Source organism: Ostrea edulis, chromosome 3 (genome assembly GCF_947568905.1).
Source record: "Ostrea edulis chromosome 3, xbOstEdul1.1, whole genome shotgun sequence".
Lineage (NCBI taxonomy): Eukaryota > Metazoa > Mollusca > Bivalvia > Ostreida > Ostreidae > Ostrea > Ostrea edulis.
In genome coordinates, this window is record NC_079166.1 from 50,968,298 (window position 1) to 50,992,793 (window position 24,496).

The window sequence follows — 24,496 nt, forward strand, 5'->3', positions numbered from 1 at the left end:
TTCTTGTCCCCAACAAAATAACTTGTCTTTACGTCAGTCTGTTTAAGGGTTCTGCTATGGTTGACAGGTTTTGTATGAATCTGCCTGCGAAATTGACTAGTCCCCAGAAACTGCGCACTTCAGATACGGATTGCGGTGTTCTGGCACTCCTAATAGTTTGAACTATGCTGTCCGCAATTCCGATACCATGTTCTGGAAACTCATGAAATCAATCTTCTCCATATTGAACTGACACTTCTCAATGTTCAAAGTCATTCCTGAGTATTTTAAATTCTAGGTTATGTCGATGTTCCTGTTCTGTGGATCCATGAACGACAACATCACTATATATTGCGTTCACACCAGGTAAGTCTCCTAATGTCTGTTGGATGATTATGTTATGCATCTCAGGAGTGCAGATCACTTCAAATAACAAAGGTTTGTATCGATAAGGTCCTCTAGGTGTCATAAAGGTAGAAGTTTCACTAGAGTCTAAAGTAAGCTCTAACTGGTGATAGGCCAACTTTCCAGTTTGCTGTAAATTTGCTCTGATTCAAGTCCTGTAAGATTTCATCTACAGTAGGAATTTGATATCTCTCACGGATGACTGCCTCATTAGCTCGACGCATATCAACACATGTACGAATATCTGAATTCTTCTTGGATACAACCACAGTAGGTGATACCCACTGACTTGGTCCTTTGACTCTTTCGATAACGTCCATTTTTTAAATTTCATCCAGTTTCAAGTATAACTTGCTGCGCAATTGATAAGGTACCCTACGTACAGTCTGACAGACAGGGCGTACTGATTCATCAATTGGAATTTTAAGTTGGCAGTCTTTCAGTTTGCCAGGCCCCTTGAACACTTTTGGAAATTTTCTCAGTATCTCTGTTTTAATGCCCATACTATTCACAGTGTGCAATGGTGCAGTAGTACCTGTCTCTTAAATCTGTAGCACACCAAGATGGGTAGAAGTATCATAGCCTAGGAGAGCTTGTCCACTTTCTTCAACAACAAAGAATCCAGTCGAAACACAAGTTTCCAGTACTCACATCAGCAGCAAAACTCCCTGCAACGGTCAAGAGTTTGTTACTACCATAAGGATACAGTTTCTTTGAGGATGCTTTCGACTGACTGTGACATTTCACTTTTTGTCCCATAGGTGTCTGTCAATAACATTCACTGAGGCTCCAAAGTCAATGATCACTGCTGTATTAATACCACCAATACTGACACCAAAGTCATTCTTCGCACAATACCGGTTCTAAATAGTAAACACATAAGTTCTCTCCTCACCACCACTTTCTAAATCTGACGTTTCAATGCTTTGTACTGCTGTCCTCTTGTTTTTGTGTCCTTTTTTTTTTTAAATTTAGTCTTGCAACATGTTTCATAATGTCCTTCCATGTGACATTTCCGACACTTCTGTCCTCGGACTGGACATTTTTGGGTCTGTGCGAATGTGACTACATGTACATGTATTTCCCACATGCGAAACACTTTTTGTCATCTTTATCCTGTTGTTTAGATTCATATTTATGTTTGTATCTACTCACTTTGTTAACTGTTTCTTGCTCTGGTCTGTGTTCCATAGTTACTGCCCTGTTCTCAGCTGCTTCCAAACTTTGTGCTATTTCTCTCAGTTGTTTCAGTGTCACATTGTTTTTCTCTAAAAGTTTCCTTCTCAGACGTTGCGAATAACACTTCTCTATCACTTGATCACGTATACTTTCATCAATATCCATAAAATTACAATAAACAGCTTCTTGTCTCAGTCTAGTAACAAATTGTTCAACAGTTTCTGTCGCCATTTGTGCCATAGCACGAAATTGTGATCTTTCAAATGTCTGATTTACCTGTGGAGTAAAGTGTTTATTCAATGTCGCTAACGCCACGCCATACACGTTTTCTCCCTCACCAGGTTCGGGAACTTCCAGCGTGTAGAAAATATCCTGAACATCCTTTCCACTTGCAAAGAGCTCGGATGAACTGGTCTATCGTGTCCAACGAATTCCCACCGAATTCACATCGCCATGCGGGTCAAACTTATGGATATTACTGACCTCGGTCAGAACAGGTTTAGCCTCTGCCATTTCGTTTATCCTCGACGCCAGATGTAGTGTTCCAGGGAATGATAAACATCGGATTTAAGCAATGACTCGGCAGCGTGATCAACACACATGTAATCATTCAGCCATTTATTAAATTCTAAACTTCCGGTCAATTCCAAGGGAGGTAATCAATATAACAATTATCAAGAGTTATCTTTCTTAGAATATGATGAAATTGTGATTAATCATACACTACAGTTTGGTCACCCACGACCATTCGTGCCACATGTTTGGTCACCGGCAACCAAACATGTTGCACATATCGTCGCCAAGCGACCGAATGTGCCGTGAGGGTGGACACGAATGGTCGTCAATAGCCGTGTTTCGAGTTCCTCCGGAACACAGTGTTTATTCTGTGTTTAGTCACGCCGCTTCAAAAATGTTCCACAGGGTTACTTCCGGTTTATCATTGTTTACCTTTGTCTACCAACAGTCGACACTTCGTGTATTAGACCTAGTAGGGTACAGATAGCCTTAATTTTGTCGATCATCATGAAATTGAAATACGCATGTAATAGTTTGGGGGTGTATGCGGTACATATTTGTTTATGAGCGTTTGATAAGCTACTATTGATCTACGAAATACAACGAAAGACTTCGTCAAGAACAGAAGATGATGCAATGTGTAACTCACACAAGGCCCAGCTGTCTAGTAACCGGAGGTGGAAAGAAAAATAACGTATTAGACTCAGTGAAACCTGTCAAACAGGTAAAATGAAAATTATGACGACATTTTATATATGATGAAACAAAACACAATGTGCACTGCTTCATAAAGCAGACATTAGGTCCAGTACAGTCTAGGGCCTATGTGAAATAGAATTTACGTTACCAAATCAGGGCCAAGATGTGCATAAACATGTAACATATATAATTATTGATATAAGACTTAAATAATGACAATACACAGTGAAGAGTAATATATTAGCTATAACATAAGTATTTGAAATAGCTTTATTATTTAAAGCTAGTTTAGATTGAATTAGGCTGGGTTTCTAAGTGCAATGGTATAGCCATATGTGAGTGAGGATAAAATTATCAACTTGAGTATAGTCAATATGCTGTCTAATTTGAAAATAATTATTTATCAACTAATACTTGTGTCACAATTAAGTCTTTGGAGTTTGATTTCTAATGATATACTCATGTTTTTGGACGAATTTTTAGTATGACTATTGATTATTGTAGTCATTTTATTGACTTTTCACAATCCAGCAGGTATTTGTGATTACTGCTCATATTTATAACATTGAACAAAATATATATCTGATCATGATTAAGGTAATATTATTCCTTTTAGCAATATCATTTCAATTATGTGCTCATAGACTGGTCCAGCACAATCTCTAGTATAATCAGCCATGTATGTTTGCTTAATCAAGCTATAGCTTTTTAAATCTAATTGAAATAGCTATATAAAGCTAATTGAAATAGCTTGATACATGTATAACTATTTCAAATCTTCTGTCAAATATATTTCTAAAGCATAAGAATTGAATTTCTAAGGGAAAATATTTCATCCTTGTACTCAAAACACACTGTAAACAATAAATGCTTATTAAACTATGTACCTTAGGAAGAATTTTTATTCAAAATTGTCAAATGTTTAGGATTATTAAGTTGTTAAGCAACATTTAACCAATCTTCACTGTTGAGAATCAATAGAATAATATATTTGCAATTTGATTCCACATTGTAAAGTCACCATATACTTATCTAAGCTTCGACACACACAAGGTAGTGGACAGTTATCAATACAAAAGAAATTCTCTTTTTATGCAAATTCTTAAAATGGCATATGATCTATAACTAGAATAGTGTTGTGGTTAGTTCAAAGTACATGTATATTGTTATGTGCCATTGCACTTAAGAAATTTAATCGAAACTAGCTTAATGAAGCTATTTGAAATAGCTTTATAAAACTATATAGCTAAATATAGAGATTGTGCTGGGCCTGATAGATATAGCAATACAGAGGAAATCTATCATATGCATCAAAAGTTTGAAAAAGGTGAATTGACTTTAATATTTATGAACTAAATTGAAACAAGAAAAAAAAAAAGAAATTAGGAAGAACCTTTTGTGTTCGTTTAAAACATGTTGGGTAAATTTTGAAGTTGTTTAACTAGGTTTATACATGATACATGTTAAGTGCTCAAATGACTCTTGTGATGAAATATGCATATTTTTTAGATTGATGTCAGAACTCTGAATGCAAGCAAGCTCCCATATGACTACAATGAATGTATAAGGGAAATTAGATACATGTAAAATAAATATGGTAAGCTTTATTGATAAAAGTCATGAAAACTCATACATTTACAGTTTTAATATGAATTACTTCATATATTTCTAGATAAGTTTTAAAAAAAATATACATGTATGTGCAGTGAACAGTATTTTTAACATTTCTCAAATTGACAAAAATCTATTATCAATATTGTGGCATCCCTCCTCTTTTTCAGGTATATGGGAACTGGAGAAGTTTCCATGCCTTTCACTTGAGGTATTCAGTTTCATCATTAATCATGTGAATGTCTGTATGCCAAACTCTCATGATGTCATGCCATTACTGGACATTCCTGAACACTGGTTTATTTCAGCCACACTACCTATAACATTGCCAAAATACTAGAATGAAAATTTTCACATACGCAAGATTTGAAGCAGCAAAAGAAAAGAATTAGATATGTATGACACACAAAAAAGAAGAAATTAATTCTCACCTGGCTGAAATTAACTTTTTACTCCTTTTTAGCTCCCTTTCACTGCATACCAGCCAATAACTAGCAGTCATTATATGCAGATCAGCCATTGTTATTAACCTGTGTATATATATGTTGAATAAAATATGAATGAAAATTGTTGTTCTTTGTTATTTCCTGTTTTAAATATATATTCAATAGCATATTTCCTTACACAGTACTGAATCAAAGGGGTAGGAGAGCAAATACATAATATATAACCTGGCCCATGTTCAGCTGGTTCCATTCTTGTATACAAGTGGTTTGAGTGGAAATGTACATTTCTGATGTACATGCAAAGTACCTTGATTGTACAGGCAATAAGCATCACTTGTGTTCGAATTTACTATTAAAGAGTAATCTTTGATAGTAAATTCGACCCCAAGCGATGCAATTGCCTGTGCTTGATTGGTATTAAAAGTTGGAGCAAAGATAAATAAAAGTTCTTTGATATGATTCAAAATTTTGCAGTGAATGAACCATCGGTATGGAGCTTGGATAAATGATTATGCAAATTCTAGTATAGATCCGTACTAAGGGATAGATTATCTGGTGTTTTCGTATTTTATTTAATTGGCAGATATTATATATGCCCCCCCCCCCCCCCCTCTCTCACTCCCTTGTGAAATTGCTTCATAATTTTTATGAGCCTGAACCATGAGTTCATAATTGAAATTCTCTAATATATGATGCTTTATCATCTATTTAATGTCGCATGAACACCGTTGTAAAATACATACAATGCTCAGATGTGGATGAGGGTACAGGTATACCTATTCTTAAGATTGACAAGATGTTGCACAGTCTATATTATATTTTTAAGAGTCAGTACAAACCTCTTGGTTTTCCTAAAAGTTGATATAAGCAAACTGGCTAAGACAATGTTGTTTCTTTGTTGGTTCAGCTTTCACGGAATGTAATAATCGCACTGAATTTCGGCTGCTCGTGGTTTTCTACACAATTGACGCCATCGTCTCCTCTGCGTGAACGCTTTTCCCGGGTTTGGGAAAAGGTAAACTTTGACATCTTCCGAAGTAAATATATATCCCTAGCTTTCCTTTATCTGATTTGCGACAATTTATACCGCAAAATCTATATTTTGTCAAAGACAAATTTTGTTACCAGTGTAGACAACATTAACCGGAAGTACTCCTGTGGAATATTTTGTTCAAATCACGTGACCGGCGTGGCTAAATACGAAAATTCCCGGGTGTTCCGGAGGAACTCGAACACGGCTATTTTAGGCCATACCTGAGCACGAATGATCGCCACCCATCCCTTCTTTGCATTTTGTTGTTGCAAAAACGGTGTGTTCATGTGTGTGTGCATTCGTTCGTGCGTGCCTCGATATCATTTTGAAAAATTAAACTTTCCTAGAATATAAATTAAAACCAAGGAATACATTGTGTGTGGCGAGGAGGGAGTGTAATTTGATTAAGCCATAAGTTCACCGCTCATTTACCATGCAATGACCGCTTTTAAAAAAATCCGCTACACGACACATTATCTTCATATGTTTGATATTCCTACACTATGAGTTTTAATATTCATAAGTAATTTTAATATCGTGTATAAAAATTCAAATTTGATTTGAATATAATTACTTAGATTGATATCTTGATAACTAACACAAAAAAAACCCAATAAAAATGATAAAAATAAACAAAAAGCTACTTTTTAAAAAATGGTTCAATATTTTTGTGTATACAGTGTAAAAAAAAATCAAAGGATCATCAATACCGACATATGACCCATGTCAGAAATTTCAAGTGTCTACATGTATGACAATAGACACGCGATACCTGTACAAGAGACAACGATCACAGCACAGACTGACCGCCCAAATTAGCAGAAATTAACACATAAACTTTTGGGAGATGCAACGCCCTTGCAATTTAAAAAAAAAAAATCTTTAACAACTTATTTTTCTAAATGTGAAATTCAATGTCGCTGATTTTCAGCTGTCAAAACACGGGTGACACACAAGGCCTGGTGCCAGGATGCGCACAAGTTCATACGCAAGTAGAATTACAGATGAATTGAATTTGAACAGTATTTTATATAGAAAATATTTCATAAATAGGATTAGGCAGCAGGCACAGCCTCCAACAGAGTCTCCATTGGTCAGTTACATTGTATGAAAAATGTAATAAATATAGCATGTGAAAATATCAACAAAATGATTGAAGTAAAAAAAGAAATAGATTATGAATAAGAGAGAAGAATGAAACAATTATGAATAAAGGGGGGGGGGGGGTACAACTACGTGCCGGTTATGGTAAGAATATAACAAATTCATACTATAATTTGGATTCAGAAGTATGTTTAGTTATACAGTGAAGTATTGAGTGAGTACATATGTACATGCATTTTGAACAACAGTATCAAATACAAAATATTTTACTTTTTACAGTGAAGGAATGTATTTTATCATACGTTCATGTAAAATACTGTGGAATCATCATGGTTCGTGGGAGATTGATGTTCGTGGATTTCGTAGGTCACTCTTACCCACGAATATACGTGCACTCGAACATTTTTTTTTAAATCAAGTAGAGTTATTTCTCCTAGTGATATCGCATTGCTTACCCACGAAATTACGTCCCCACTAACCAGCAAAATTTTGCTTACCCACAAACATTGACCACCACGAATTAAAATGATTCCACAGTACTCGAATCTGATTGTTTGAGAAGCATTTTTAAAAAAAAACATATTTCCCTCTGAGAATAGAAAGCACGTGTTCCAGGGTGATAGTATCTAGCAACGGGTAACGTTACTTGACGGATGATATTATAGACATTATCACATGCGTCAAATTTATGCTCGTATGGTTCGCGTAGATTTTTAGACAACGTCGTTTGAGCGTTTATAATAAACGCGAATACCTGAATACCTACATTAATATATTGATATACAAAACATCGCATGATAGTGATTGATTAAATGTCAACAGACGTAAGTTTTTCTGCTTTGTTGTTTATATATACATATATTGCATGTAGTTGAGCTTCAATGTTACATTGAAAATTTTCACCCCTCGAGAAACCATTGTCAGCCGAGGCGATGCCTCGGTTGACAATGGTTTTCTCAGGGTAAAAATCTTCAATGTTGCCCTCAACTACATACAATATTTATATAGTATCAAATATTTTTGAATTAATATTAAGCGATTTAGCATTGGAACCACATAACAATATTTCGACTGTAGCAGGGATATTAATAGAACTTAAATTATTTAAGAATATTTCTCTTTGTAGATTGTAATATGGACATTGTATGAAGATTGATTGATTGAATATTGTTTAACGTCCCTCTCGAGAATATTTCATTCATATGGAGACGTCACCACTGCCGGTGAAGGGCTGCAAAATTTAGGCCTATGCTCGGCGCCTATGGTCATTGAGCAGGGAGGGATCTTTATCGTGTCACACCTGCTGTGACACGGAACCTCTGAATTTTGCGGTCTCCTCTGAAGGACCGCCCCATTTAGTCACCTGTGATGGAATTGTAATTCCGGAATTTTCTTATTTGCTCGTTTTGCAGTTGTTAGTTTTTTGTTTAGAATCACTGCTTTTCCCGCAAACACGCTGTGTGAAGTTTTTTTTAGTTTTTCGAGCTATCAAGAGCCAAAGAGTAAGTGTTTATCAAGTGCATAATGTTAATCACATTGTTCGTAATGTATATTGATGCTTTCATGCAATTTTTGAGTGAGATTTTGTGCATTTATACTTATTACTCAATACACATGTTGATCATTGGCTCAGGCTAGGTATAAAACATGGACCAGTCCAATGTATTTTGTGTATCAAATCTTTGATTAATATTACTGTTACTTACCGCCTTGCATATTTGTGTGTGTGTACATTGATTTTTTGGTAGGTAAGTTTGTAGAGTTTAAAATTAAGAATCGCTTCTGTGAAGAACTTCCATTTTCGTTTATTTTCCAATTTTGGCATTGTATAAAATTCGGATTGGTCACTAGGATTGGAAATGGTTCGTAATTGTCATATAGTCAGTTATTTTCTATGTGAATTCTTACTTATGAACCTTTGTTGTTATCTTTCAGTATTTCACCCTCTCAGGAGGAGGCAGAATAAATTTGGAACATTAAAACCAGATCTTATTATTGCACAGTGAAATATCTGGCACCAACAATTGTCGGCCAAGATGAGCCTGAAATCGGAACCTAAATCACAGAGAGAGATGACTCGTACACGTCAGCTGTCAACACTGGGGCAGGAACAATATGAGACAGCAGTTGATAGACACTTGCAGAAGATTCGTGAAGTTAAAAGGGAAATTGACGGATGCATAGATGACATTAAGTTGATAAAACCCTCCAGCGAACCATGTATAGATGCATTCCGCCAACTTTTAAACTCCTGCTACAGTGCATATAGGAAGTGTTCCGAGGACTTTCTCTCCTACTTGCGAGGCATGCGAACACCTGAAAGTCTTAATGAAGCAGCGGCCCACCGTTTAATTATGGACACTATGAGAGCAAAGGTCGATGCTGTGCATCACAATTTGAATGAACTTTGTAATGTAAAAGATTCAAAAACACAATGGTCTAGAGCAGGATCTACACATTCACAACATGACCTTCGAAAGAAAATTAGCCCTAGCAGGTCCAAATCATCAACACCCAGTGAGTTTTCTGCAGGGCAGCTTAAGTAAAAGTGGAAGTTCAAGTACCTACCTCCAAAGAGTGGAAGCCAAACTAAATGCATCTCGAGCCAAGTTAAAATATGTCGCAAAGGAGGTGATAATTCTTAAGGAAAGGGCATCCTTGGACGCACAGCTGAAGTTGGTTAAAGCCGAGTGTGAAGTTGAGATGCGAGAGAAAGAAATAGAGGCCATGAGAGAAACGTATGGATTTGACAAGGAAGACCCAGAAATGTCCTCGACAAGGCGGTCACGCACGGAAGAATACGTTAACAATCTTCTTAATATAGAGCTCACAGATGTTCAACAGACTGATACTTCACCTACAGTGGCCCAGAAAGTGAGAGAATCTGTTCAAGAGACAGAACAAGTAGACAGCTACACTAATGCACATTGCGAGCGCACTAACCTGGACCCAGATGCTCCAACATTCATCCCCAACAGATCTTCACCCCGTAAAGCCCCGATGATCACATCATCCCCTGTTCACGTTCCAAATTCGAATAATATACATGGTACCTATGCTGTTGGAGATCCAACATGTGTTTCATCATCACCAAATGCATCTAACCAAATGACTGAATTCACCAAGTTCTTAGTGAAAAAGGACTTACTTTTGTCACGACTTACCAAGTATGATGATAATCCAATGCTGTATAACGCATGGAAGTTAAACTTCAAAGGCATAATGAGGGAGTTGGCCACTACATCAACCGAGGAACTGGACCTGTTGGTAAGATGGCTTGGTCCCGCGTCCTCCAGACAAGCCAGTACCATACGTGCATGTAACGCAGACAATTCAGCCCTGGCCGTGAAGAAGATATGGGAGAGGCTTGAAGAGCGATTTGGGTTACCAGAGATGGTAGAAAGGAGTCTGAAAGAGCGTATTACATCATTCCCTAAAATCACCGCCAACGACAACAAACGTTTATTTGACTTAGCTGATCTAGTCAGTGAAATAGCATCTGTTAAGGAACAACCACAATACCATGTTCTCTTTGGTTATTTCGATTCTTCTACTGGAATAAACCCGATTGCATCAAAGTTACCATGGAACCTTCAAGAAAAGTGGGTGACAGAGGCCAGTAGATTTAAACGACAACAGGGAAACGCTTTCCCTCCTTTCCCAGTGTTTGTCAAGTTCATACAAGACACAGCCAAGACACGGAACGACCCAAGTTTCCAGTTCGACCGCTCAGAAAAGATGAGTTCAAGCTCTAGTGTACCAAAGAAGACATCAACTGTGGTTGTCAAGAAGACTGAGACTACAAGTAACACTGCCAATTTAGATGATTCACAACTGTGCCCATTACACAAGACAAGACATTTACTCAATGAATGTTCAGCTTTCCGCAGAAAGCCCCTCGAAGAGCGAAAGAAGTTTGTTCTTTCCAATGGCATATGTTTCAAGTGCTGTGGACCTAAGAAACACAGAGCCATGAACTGCAAAACAAATGTGAAATGTGACATCTGTAAGAAATCTTCACATCCAAGTGCACTTCATGTGGATGTGGATTGCCACGTAGGGGAGCCCACGCCAGAAGGGACGGTGAAGAATGCGTGCACTCAAATTTGTGGAAAGGCAAATGGGACTAGCAGATCCTGTGCTAAGATTATACCAGTTAGAGTATATCCTAAAGATGACCCACACAAGTGTCGAGTTGTGTACGCACTCATAGATGACCAGAGCAGTCATTCCTTGGCAACTTCACCATTTTTTGACTTCTTTTCACCAGGAAGTACCAAATATCAGTATGTACTGTCTTCATGCGCAGGAAGATTCACTGCTTCAGGAAGGAAGGGTCATGGTTATGTAATAGAGTCGTTGGATTGGACACAAAAGTTAGACCTACCAGTTGTCATTGAGTGCAACGACATACCTAATAACAGAGACGAAATCCCATTTCCTGCTGTTGCACAACAGTACCCTCACCTTCAAGAAATCGCATCGTTGATACCTACAGTGATGGACGACATCGAGATTGAACTTCTTATTGGAAGAGATGTAGTCTCTGCACACCATGTTCTGGACCAGAAACTTTGTGAGAGTGACCTTCCAATAGCCCAAAAGCTCCCTCTTGGTTGGGTCATTATTGGACAAGTTTGCATGGGTAACCTACATTATTCAAATGCTGTAAATGTGAACAAGACTTTCATTTTACAGAACGGCAGACCAACTATATTTGAACCTTGTGACAGCAGGTTCCGTATTACTGACAACCCATTTGTGAAAACAGAACACGATGAAAAAACAGGTTTCTCTATTGAGGACAAAGACTTTCTTCATGTGATGAAATCCGGCTTGAAAAAAGAGGAGGATGGACATTGGACGGCGCCACTTCCCTTTCGACGTGATAGGCCAGTTTTACCCAATAACAAAGTACAAGCCTTGAAGCGTGCAAAGACATTCGATGCCAGTCTCCAACGTGACCCACTTAAACGTCAACACGTACTGGAATTTATGGACAAAATCTTCACACGTGGACATGCTGAAAAGGCGCCAACCATTCCCCAAGATCAGGAGTGTTGGTACCTCCCCATGTTTGGAGTGTACCATCCTAAAAAACCAAACTCCATAAGGGTTGTATTCGATTCCTCAGCTCGTCATGAAGGATTATCATTAAATGATGTTTTGATGAAGGGACCAGACCTCTCGAACAGTGTGCTGGGCGTTCTCCTTCGTTTCCGTGAGAATGCTGTTGCCATAACTGCAGACGTGGAACAAATGTTTCACAATTTCCGAGTTGATGAGTCAGACCGCAACTATTTACGTTTTTTATGGCACCAGGGTAATGACTTTGAGATCCCTTAGAAGAGTTCCGGATGAGAGTCCATGTGTTTGGGAACTCCCCATCGCCAACAGTGGCCACATATGGTTTACGTCGATCTGTCATTGATGCTGAACCAGATGTCAAGAACTTTGTGTTCCACAATTTCTACGTAGATGATGGGCTCACCAGCTGTGACACAGAGGAGAAGGCAGTAAGCCTGATGAAGCGGACTCAAAGAGCACTTATGAAAGGAGGAATTTTGCGTCTCCATAAGATAGCATCTAATTCCAAGTCAGTTCTTAGCCAATTCGACCAAGATGACCTTGCTAAGGACTTAAAAAGCATGGACTTTGGTTCTGAAGTCATACCAATGCAGAGGACTCTCGGTGTGATTTGGGATATTGAGTCCGACAAGATCACCTTTCAAGTTTCAAGAGAAACAAAGCCATACACTCGTAGAGGAGTACTGGCAACAATTAACAGTTTATTTGATCCTCTGGGATTTGCCTCACCTGTCACACTCCAGGGTAAACTACTACTTCGGGAAATGATGTTGCCCCCAGGTCCTGCTGACTGGGACGAACCACTCCATGAATCCTTTCGTGAGCAATGGGAAAGGTGGGTGGAATCTCTGCATCACTTAGAGGAGGTTGAGGTCTCAAGGATGTATGGAGAACTCTCATTATCCCAGGTATCTAGCACTGAAGTCCACATATTCTGTGATGCCTCTAAGGATGCTATCGCGGCTGTGGCATACATCAAGACTATGGGAGAAGATTCATCGGATGTAGGATTCTTGCTTGGAAAAGCAAAAGTAGCACCCAATCATGGCCATACTATACCTCGTTTAGAGCTGTGTGCTGCTGTGGTTGCAGTTGAGTTGGCTGAAGTTGCCAAAGAACAACTGGATCTTAAGAAAGAAGATTTCCATTTTTACTCTGATAGCCGTGTGGTGCTCGGATACATATCAGCAGAAACTAGAAGATTTCACGTTTATGTAGCCAACAGAGTCAGTCGCATCAGATCATTCTGTGGACCAGAACAGTGGAACCATGTGCCCACAGACGACAATCCTGCAGACGTCGCAACTCGTAAGTTTAGAACTTCAGATCTCACAGGCAGCATGTGGTTAAGAGGACCTGATCTTTTACAGAGAGTCAATCTTGACGATGTGAATGAACACTTTCCTCTTGTTGATGCTGAGAGTGATAAAGAAAGATATATCAGCCGTTAAGACAATACTAGAGCCTGTCTTAGGCTCAGGACGCTTTTCACGTTTCTCAACATGGAAAAGTTTAGTGAGAGCCATAATCACTTTGAAGATGTTTGCCAGAAAAACCAGTGCCTCTCATGTTATTGATGATCCAGATTTGATTGAATCTACAGAAAAACTCATCATCAAGGAAGCACAGTTTGAGACCTATGGTGCAGAAATCAGGGCCATTAGAAATGGCAGTGGTCCTCCAAAGAACAGTCCCCTCTTACCCTTAAATCCCATCTTGAACGATGATGGTCTTCTGCGTGTCGGTGGACGTATCCATCGTAAGCAAGTCAAGCAAGGTAATAACCACCGTTCAGCTCATCCCATTATACTCCCAAAGAACCATCATGTTGCAGTTCTGATAATACGTCATTATCACTCTAAGATACACCACCAGGGCAGGCACATGACAGAAGGGGTTATACGATCTGCCGGCTATTGGATTGTCAATGGAAAGCGCATGATTTCATCTGAGATCCACCATTGTGTCACTTGTCGAAAACTTCGTGGGAAGTTTGGATGGGTTCAGATGGCAGACTTACCAGAGGATAGACTGCAAGAAGCTCCACCATTCACCTTTGTTGGTTTAGACGTCTTTGGGCCCTGGTCAGTGGTAACAAGGAGAACACGGGGTGGTTCAGCAAATTCAAAGAGATGGGGTGTGTTATTTACATGTTTAGTGTCTCGTGGAATTCATGTGGAACTTGTAGAAGAAGTCAGTTCATCCTCATTCATTAACTGTATGCGGAGATTCATTGCCGTACGAGGTCCTGTCCAGCAAATTCGCTCTGATCGAGGGACAAATTTTATAGGGGCTGTAAAAAAAACTCAATATTGATGCAGAGTTTGTAGAAACTGGACCAGTTAAAGAGTACCTGACTGAAAGTAAAATATTATGGGTGTTTAATCCTCCCCATGCCTCCCACTTTGGGGGAGTATGGGAACGGATGATTGGGTCAGTTCGACGCATTTTGGATGCTCTTCTTCTGGAGAACAGGTCCTTTGACTTGACACATGAAGTTTTGTCAACCTTCATGGCAGAAGCGTGCGCTATTGTGAACAGTAGAACACAGATCCTGAGGCACCAGCTGTCCTTTCACCATCAATGCTGCTCACACAGAAACGACCAGAAACCACGTTCCAGTTACCCAAGTTCGGGAATAAGGATGCTCTACGCAGCCAGTGGAAGTTAGTTCAACGCTTAGCTGATGAATTCTGGTCAAGATGGAGGACAGATTATCTGAATGTGTTACAGAAACGTGCAAAGTGGATCAGTGAGGGTGAACGCTTCAAGGAAGGAGACGTCATTCTCGTTAAAGATCAAGATTCTCACCGAAATCATTGGCCATTAGGAGTAGTGGAGGAAGCATTTCCCAGCAAAGATTCAAAGGTTCGAAAAGTGAAGGTGACCGTATTTCGCAACAACTCCAGAGTATCCTATGTGCGCCCAGTGTGCCAGCTTGTGAGACTGGTTGAAGTAGTTTAGAGCTGTCTTGAGTTTGTTATTATTACAGATCAATTGATGAAAATGTTATAATGCAGAATTTTCATGTGTGTAATATTTTCAACTGAATTTTTTCATTGTTGATGACATATCCTTAAGTGCGTCACTTTGTGTTCATTCGGTTGATATGGTGATTTCTGTGAGAAATCAGTAGGGGAGTGTGATGGAATTGTAATTCCGGAATTTTCTTATTTGCTCGTTTTGCAGTTGTTAGTTTTTTATTTAGAATCACTGCTTTTCCCGCAAACACGCTGTGTGAAGTTTTTTAGTTTTTCGAGCTATCAAGAGCCAAAGAGTAAGTGTTTATCAAGTGCATAATGTTAATCACATTGTTCGTAATGTATATTGATGCTTTCATGCAATTTTTGAGTGAGATTTTGTGCATTTATACTTATTACTCAATACACATGTTGATCATTGGCTCAGGCTAGGTATAAAACATGGACCAGTCCAATGTATTTTGTGTATCAAATCTTTGATTAATATTACTGTTACTTACCGCCTTGCATATTTGTGTGTGTGTACATTGATTTTTTGGTAGGTAAGTTTGTAGAGTTTAAAATTAAGAATCGCTTCTGTGAAGAACTTCCATTTTCGTTTATTTTCCAATTTTGGCATTGTATAAAATTCGGATTGGTCACTAGGATTGGAAATGGTTCGTAATTGTCATATAGTCAGTTATTTTCTATGTGAATTCTTACTTATGAACCTTTGTTGTTATCTTTCAGTATTTCACCCTCTCAGGAGGAGGCAGAATAAATTTGGAACATTAAAACCAGATCTTATTATTGCACATCACCTCTTACGACAAGCAAGGGGGTACTGAGTATCTATATGAAGAAATGGTAACTATCCTCACATGGATTACTACAAAGATTTCAAGATGGATTTCTAATAAGACAATGATTAAAGAGATGTGTATTAAGATTGCTAGCCTGATTGCGAAGTAGGCAATGCATGATATTTACTATGATTATATATATAGATTTAATATATGTATTTCTTGCGGGTTTTTAAAGTTTGTTTTTGAAATATGTAATGGAAGGTGATTTTGTTACGTTTTTAGGAAGATTATTCCAGAGTTTTATTGTTCCAGGTACAAAACCATTCATATATAATGATGTTCTAACCTGAGGAGTGAGGAACATTGTTCTACTGTGATGATTTACATTATTGTATGTTTTTGATCTCTGTCCAGGTAAATTTTAAGGGAGGTGGCTTAGAATTAGGTCTTTAAGTTGTCATGAAAAAAAAACTGGCTTAGATCCGCCAAACCGTTCCCACCACTTTATTCTTATTTTTGATATTTCATGGTAGTTTATCGAAAACGAAAGTAGGTTTTTAATTAATTTGACGACATTTACTAACCAGGTAAGATTCTATTGTAGCGTACAGACTTCACCTCACATATGAAACAATACTAAAGATGCAAGTGTAATGATTCCGGATATTTGAGGTACGACCATGCGGAGTTCTCAATTAGTCACTTTACATCACGTATAAATACCGAGACTCCGCAGTCGTCTGTGTCATTCAGATAGAAGACCCAGCCAAGTTGAGAGGACGAAATCATGTGTACTAATAAAGTATTCATAGTAAACAATTCCTCGCCTGTTCTTACAGTTAGAGAGTGAATTTGGAAGGCCATCAGAAGTCTGGCTTGCCACGAAGAGGTTGACCTCCAGTAAAGAGGCTAGCCATAGTTCGTTTTTGGTGTCGTCCGCATTGGCTGAACAGACCGTCGTCCAGGCCGCTATACTCATTGTCCGTCCTGAATAAGGCATCCTATAGTGAGTGGAGTGGTTGAAGGGCTACCACATATACTGTCCGTCCTGAATAAGGCGTCTACAGTATATGGGGTAATCCGAGGGCGACTGAGCTCTACATTTTGTTAGTTAGCACTACCAGTTTATCGTTGCTTGCCTCTGATTGATATAGTGATTCTCTGTTTGATTATAATTAACTTAGATAATGTTAGGACATATTTGTATATTTTGGCAGTCCACTAAAATCATACCAATTAGTTTAAATTAGTTATTGCTGAATGTCCCAAACCCTGGAATTGACCAGGTACGATCCCAGAATTTAATGTAAATACGTTACACAAGCAGTAACTCTTGAGCAAGTGTTTCTGAGTTTCTTGGCAAAATTTGTTAATTCATAAGTATAGATATATTTATGAAGAATTGGGAAAAAAACTAGTCGAGTATCGGCTTTGTGGTATATATATATATATATATATATATATATATATATAGAGAGAGAGAGAGAGAGAGAGAGAGAGAGAGAGGATATCTATATTGCGTGTTTTGATATTTGGTTTAGCCAACGAGTTGATTGTGTGTATTTATTTGCGAGGCTTGCCAAGCGAATAAATACACCACATAAACCAAAATATGAAATACGCAATTTTAGATGTTCTATTCATCTCATACGTCTTCTTTTCGCTTAATTTACATCAAATACCAGTCAAAAATTATATGGGAGTACCTTTCTCAAACTGTGTAATGCACCAGTGAGTAGATTTATTTGCAATCGGTGTGTTAACTACGGAAAAGTTTTTGTCATTGCCGAACATACATCCGTAACATGAACTTTGATTCGTTGATTTGCCATCGCGACTCTGTGCAGCAGCCAATCAAATGACCCGCGCATATTAATTACATACGATGATTTTTCGGCGAGTTTACCCACGGATGATGAGTAAAACACGAGACCACCCGTGGGTATCCGACGATGATATGTCAGTGGCGCAATATCATTTTAATTTTGCTATAAAACAAATTCTAACTAAATACAGAATAACAAGTTATACGCTGTATTAACTATACTACATTTTAACACCAAAAACATAACACTAACATACATTGCCTGACAGCCAGCCGTGGTTGCTGGACGCCCGTAATTTATTGTATTCTAAATACACAATTCGCAGAAAAACAAGGCGTTTTCCCATGTACAAAAATTAAGATAACCTTCCAACTCCATATACAAAATATGAGCAATACATAAATATCAATACTTTTAAATATACCTCAAATCCCCTCTATATAGCATCAGGGCCGGCCAGGAAAAAACTAGAAATAAAACGATGAAAATCGCAAAAAACTCTAGAAAACCTGTGTCCGTTGCCAAGTGCCGCTGGATGCAGGGGTTTGTGAACGGACCTCACAACTTATTTGTAAATGTTTAACTTTTGCATGGCATGGATGAAAACATAAGATTTAATTATCCATTACGTTTCGTCTATGTCGTGACGAACGGCGGCTAGAAGTGAATACCTGAATTGCAGCTCGAAAACCTTTTTTTCTAACTCACATTCTATTGGCTAATAATGGATCATTCCATTCTACCTGTACAATATACTGTACCGTCAATACAACATTTTCCCGCTATTACTAACGAAACGCGGGAAAATATAATTATTTCATGCATCGATATGCATAAACACAGAAATAGGTCATCCAAGCGGGGACGTATCAAAATTAGTTCGGACCGGAAGTGCTTTATCACACGGGCGTGTGATAAAGATAATGTTTGCATTATACACCTTATGTATGAGATAAATATATATGAGTAAAATTGAAGTAACATTATATTTTGGAAAATATGACAATGCTCTACTCACCAGTTCACACTGTAGAAAGTAACCATTGGGAAATATGTTTCCTTCCCTTATCAATTCGTATATTCCTGATGATTTGTAATTTGTACCCAAAATGCCCTTGGAAGGCTAAAGAAAATGGTAAAAAACACATTATAAAATGAAATTGAAAATATGATTAAATTCAAAGTTTTAATTGGAAAGGGAGATGAGAGAGAGAGAGAGAGAGAGAGAGAGAGAGAGAGAGAGAGAGAGAGAGAGACCATTATTCCGGACACTTCATATATAATGTTTTCCACCGCATATTCTAGTTGAGAAGAAATGGATTTTGCCTCTGAGTTACTGCAACCGTTGATTAGACGCTCCAATTCGTACGATTCGGAGTGGGTGAGGTCATTTAGTATTACGGACATCTTTCCTGTTGGCTGGACAAATACAATTACAGTCATCAGTTTGGATTCTTTATATTAAGCCACATATTTATACAATGAAATTAAGTACATTTGCATATCTGAATATATTCATGGCAGGCGGTTAACACTGTTGCCAGCAGCGTGACAGTCAAGCTATCATTTCATGAAAAATCCTGAATTAAAACAGTTTTCGGACCTTCCAGTTACCACATGGGGTAAGCCTGTTTTGTAACCGGGTCAATTTAATCATATTTCCTTAACTTACATGTACGTTCAGCATTCATAAGTTCGCTGACCCTCCGGGTGCCCCTCTGTAATTCATGTTTAATTGTTATTTAAATCTTGGGATGACCTTCTCTGGTGATAGCCGTGTTCCGCTACTGATGAGAGTAACCCATCGGGATACTGGGCTACCGTCGAGGCGCATTCAGAAAAAAACAAGGCACCTTAGATATTCATATAGGTACAGTGTACTTTTACTGCCCAAAATGGGGACAACAGCTACCAACATAGAACAACGTAACCTAATCGTACTTAATTTTTCCTAAGAAGAAAATGAGATGAAAATCCCCCTAGTTCTTCCATAACACTGTGTGATCTATAATTCGAAAAACTACAAAATTAATGAGGAACAACTTATGTTCAAAAACATTTAATTCTTACTAATTGAGAAATTTCGAGAAACGCACAGGTGTCTTATATTACGGAACTTCTGAGATATCAGCTCTTCTGTGTTAGAGGTACGTTCAGTGTTCTGTTGAACGCTTTGGTGGGTACAAGATGTATACATATACAATAGACTAGCAATGTAAATACGGATAAAAGTAATGAAAGTGTCAATTTTGTTGATATCAGCCATTGGTATACATTAAACTGACCATATCGAGAATGATATTTGATTGAATTAGGCCATTAAATTAAATATGAAATTATATTTTATTTCCTCTTCTGCACGAGTGATATTTTAATCAAAGAAAAATGGTGATTATCGATTTTTTGTTTGAGCTGTTTTATTATTAAATACTAATAAACTTATTAATATTGTGTGTCCGTGCAGTTAGGGTGGTTGTATGATGTCTGATAATCGGCCTATAGGCAATATACGAAGGCAGCGATAAGCATTTGTACCCACCGCGTGTGGACGATAGTATGTTTTGCGTCTCACTATGCGTAAGAGTTCCACAAAGGGAAAGAACTATTGGGCAACTCGGAAATTGCGGAATGGACTTTTTAAACTGTGATGGATAGAGAAGATTATCCATGTTTCTGATGATTGACCAAAAAATCGAGTCTATATATCTAAATATTTATAGTATAAATGTAGTAGTATATAGATTGTGGTTGCGTTTGAAAGGCTACAATTTTTTTTAGTGGAAATTCTCCGTTTTTTAGAAACAACTGCAGAAAGATATACTTACGTTCAGATAGTTTGTGTGGAGCTCTGCCATAGTGGACTTGATGACTCTGTGGAATCGTTGAACACTTAGCACTCGAGGTGGAAAGCGCTGAAATAGTTTTTTTGAAAGACATGCATCAATGCTATATGCCCCATTTATCCACCCATACTTATTATATATGATTGGTTTAGGAAAAGCGACATATGTGGTTCCTAGAATCAACCTACAAGCTATGTTCTTCATGGGGTTGCCGCCTTGGGACATAATTTATTAGGAGTTATTTTTAGAGGGATGGGAGTAATTCCAAGAGGAGCCATAGATAGATCTCCCGCATTGCACATTTTTATAAGTTTAATTTCATTCAAACAAATAAACTAAAGTCTCGACTAACAAACACTTTCATTTCTATCAATGCATTTTGTGTGTGAAAAATCAGCAGAGATATGTTAAATTCAATAGAGAAAAAAAGGCATCTGTAACATTCTGGAAAAACGGGTATTTTATTTTCTTGATTATATTGTAGTCCATGATTCCCAATGTTTAGGTTGCAGCCTGCGATTACAGCTATAACGTTTAACACTAAGAACATTTATATAGAGCATTAGAGTTTTCCTGTCAATTAGCTTTTTAAGCGAAAGATAGGCTAAATGAAAAAATAAATATTATTCGTTCGGATGAATTAGCAATTTGTTCGGACGAATTAACAAATTGATCGTACAAATTAGTAATTCACTCGGACGAATAAGCAATTTGTTCGAACGAAAGAAATTCGTTCGGACGAAATAGAAATTCGTACGGTCGAATTATCAAATTTTTTCGGACGAAATAGAAATTTTTGAAATCATCCTTTTTCTCATGTAAATATTCTTGTTTGGTCCGACCCCTCCCCCCCCCTCCCCCTCTTTAGCTGATCCTCAGCTGCCCCTTTAAAAAACGATGTCACGCGCCTGCTCGTGTCCCCTTCTCACTTTCAAAGTAGGGGTGGGGGCAGGAGTATATTTGTGCCCCTTCCACACACTCTTTGGATCCCAACGAGATCCTCATCTTTATAATAAATGTTGTTTGATAACATCCTCCCCTTTATTGAGATGTTTGAAATTTCTGTTCTAAAATTGTTATTTACTATAAAGAAAGGTATGTAAACTTTGGATATGGATCCATATTTGCGTTGGATAAACTTTAATAGTGCATTAAATGCATTATTGTCCTGTACCAAAATTAATTTCGTATTGAATGTTGTACAGAAAATTGAATTTTCATATGTTTAAATTGATACTTGATTTTAGTCTTATTGGTAATGAAAGTTTAAGTTACATAGAAAATAATCATAATAACACAATTTTACAGCAAGATAGAATATCTTTAAAATACAGCTCATAATACGGCGGATTGTTAGGCCGTTCTTGGCACACTGATTTTGACTACGAATAACTCCGTTTACCTGATGAAGATATAGGTCTCATGGCGGGTTTGACCAGTCGACAGGGGATGCTTATTCCTTCTAGGCACCTGATCCAACCTCTGGTATATCCAGGGGTCTGTGTTTGCCCTACTGTCTATTTTGTATTGCTTGTAGGGGTTATAAAATTGGTCACTGTTCATTGTCTTCACCTTTCATGTATAAGAAAATATATGTAATGGGAATGGAGTGAAGCTTTATGTGAAAAAAAAAGCATTTCGGTTGAGCTTTGGATATGGGGATTCCCACCATTTTCAGCTTGTAATTTCAGGGGTTTTTTTAGGGGAGGGTGTGGTTATGTAGTTTACCGTATTTACCGTCTCCATCTTGATGAAAAGCATTTTTCATGGAAATATTTGAAATTGAATCTCACTTCGACATGTGGCCCAATTTAAGTATTTTGCTCCTCTATCACCACTTTAAGATGTGTGACTACGCCATTGGCTTTGCCTTATGGCTAATAACAAATTCATCCGAAAAAATAGATAATTTGTCCGAATAAATATACTTATTCGTTCGAACTCATTTCTATTTCGTCCGAACCGAATTAATAATTCGTCCGAACGAATTTTTATTTCGTACGAACAAATTGGTAATTCATCCGAAAGAATTACTAATTCTTCCGAACAACATATTTGCAAATTCGTCCGAACGAATAGTATATTTTTCTTTATTTGGCCTTTCTACGCCACCGTCATTATGATTTTCGTGATAAATATTCATACTTACTGTAGAATCATTTAAGACTGCTACTTTAAGCTCATGAAGGAATTCTGAGATAACAATATTACCCGATTCTACTTTACCACTATACATACCTGTATGTCCTTCTGAAATACAAAACTCAAAAGAATATGGATCTGTTAGAGAATTAAGAAGTCATATTTCAGAACACCATAGAAGATCTTTGTAATGTGTATACTCACAACCTGAGCCGTCTTCTGCATTCTAATAAATAGAAAGAATGTCGGTATTCATATGTCATGTTTATTGATAATTGTATACTCTCTCTCTCTCTCTCTCTCTCTCTCTCTCTCTCTCTCTCTCTCTCTCTCTCTCTCTCTCTCTCTCTCTCTCTACCTGGTTGTACTATTGCAACTACCCATGACTTTCACATTCTGTTTTAATGTCTTCGATGGTCCTAAGTGAAATACCATTAAATGAAAAACATACTATGGTACGAAGTGTTCAGTAAAAATCATACACAAATCTAGAATAAAAGGAGTTGAATATTTCAACTTACCGTCAAGGTACTCATTAAATGTTCACCTGTTTCACTCATTTGTTTTGTTATCGTGCTATTTAAACAATACAAATGAAGTATTTCGATTCGCTTGTCATGTTTTAAATGCACTTAATTTATTTTTTTGATCTTTATATTTTGAATGCTTATGCCTAATCATACCAGTGGAACAAAATAAAATCACTCGTATATCTTTAAAAGATATTTTAAAAATCACTATTTAATTGGAACATGACTATTTTACAAGGTTGTTGCTAAAACGCAGAACAGAAAACGGAAAATATTGTATGTAACAATGTTATGAGTAGGTCAGCATTTGGAAAATCAAAAAGCTTATTATAAACAAGGGAAACTGAAATTACAAAGAGAATGGGAAGTCGTGTTCGGAATCCACCGTCTAATCTTCATAATTTATACTAATGCAAATATAATGTAAAATCATTATAAATCAATATGAAAAATATTAAGCAAGTGCCCGTGGGCACCATTCCTTTTCCCGACGTTGTCATTTTCTGATTCCACGGTAATCAATTTTTGAAACCCAATTCGCAGTACAGTATTCGCAATTCAATAGCAAACTGCATTCTAGAACGCATTTTGCAATTCAAAATTGTGTGTGTGTGTGTGTGTGTGTGTGTGTGTGTGTGTGTGTGTGTGTGTGTGTATACATACATAAAACCAGATTGGAATTTTGAGGTAAATGGTGCCTCTCTGGTTTTGGAAATCTGCCCCTCCAATTCTTATTATTAATACATTACACTTCGTGAATAAACATCGGGTTTCGAAACATCGAAGACCCCTAACCCTGGATCTAACATTTTCAGGGTAGGGTATTAGTGGCCAACTCCAATCACTGTGAAAAAATGATGAGTCCTTTTTCTGGTTTTGGAGATCCGCCCCTAAATTTTTTTTTAGAGAATACATTACACTTGGTAAATGAACATCGAGTTAGGATATATCGAAGACCCCCTACCCCAGGATCTGAATTTATGAGGGTAGGTTGTTAGGGGTCAACTCCAACCACTGTGAAAAAATGGTGATTGTCCTTTTTCTGGTTTTAGAGATCCGCCCTACAATTTTTATTTTCATTGCACTGAGTGAATAAAAATTGGGTTGAATTCGAACTATCGAAGACCCCTAACCCTGGATTTGAAATTTCGTGTTAGAGGTCAATTACCACCACTGTGAAAAAATGGTGATGGTACTCTCTGGTTTTGGAGATCCGCCCTTCCAATTTTTATGAATGATACATTTCACTGAGTGAATAAACATCGTGTTCAGAAAAACCGAAGACCCCTATCCCAGGCACTAAATTTTTTTAAAGCGATAAGCATAGCT

General features: G+C 37.6%; 2 protein-coding genes across 4 annotated transcripts in view; one reads left to right on the forward strand and one right to left on the reverse strand.

Annotated features, from left to right (window-relative positions):
• The window catches only part of LOC125674160 (uncharacterized), a 61,284-nt gene extending 40,723 nt beyond the window's left edge, over window positions 1-20,561 (reverse strand). For both annotated transcript variants that reach the window (XM_048911248.2, XM_056158095.1), the window contains exons 1-3: window positions 20,478-20,561; window positions 18,910-19,071; window positions 18,671-18,775 (exon numbers count right to left, since the gene is read on the reverse strand). In XM_048911248.2, the coding sequence (XP_048767205.1) occupies window positions 18,671-18,775; window positions 18,910-19,071; window positions 20,478-20,507 (297 nt within the window). In that variant the 5' untranslated portion in view covers window positions 20,508-20,561. The remainder of the gene's footprint in view (window positions 1-18,670; window positions 18,776-18,909; window positions 19,072-20,477) is intronic.
• On the forward strand, window positions 8,402-15,817 carry LOC125674154 (uncharacterized). Of its 2 annotated transcripts, none has more exons than XM_056158091.1 (2): window positions 8,402-8,474; window positions 8,908-15,817. In XM_056158091.1, exon 2 carries the CDS (start codon window positions 9,439-9,441, stop codon window positions 12,316-12,318), a length of 2,880 nt encoding a protein of 959 aa, XP_056014066.1. In that variant the 5' UTR covers window positions 8,402-8,474; window positions 8,908-9,438; the 3' UTR covers window positions 12,319-15,817. The 2 variants fall into 2 exon arrangements, 1 of the variants encoding a protein (XP_056014066.1); XR_008800964.1 differs by lacking the exon at window positions 8,402-8,474 and having other exon boundaries at window positions 9,951-15,337; window positions 15,771-15,817.
• Window positions 20,562-24,496: the final 3,935 nt, after the last annotated feature.

Excerpts from the sequence above, each read along its gene's own strand:
- LOC125674154 (XM_056158091.1), top strand. The coding sequence starts at position 9,439 with ATGACCTTCGAAAGAAAATTAGCCCTAGCAGGTCCAAATCATCAACAC.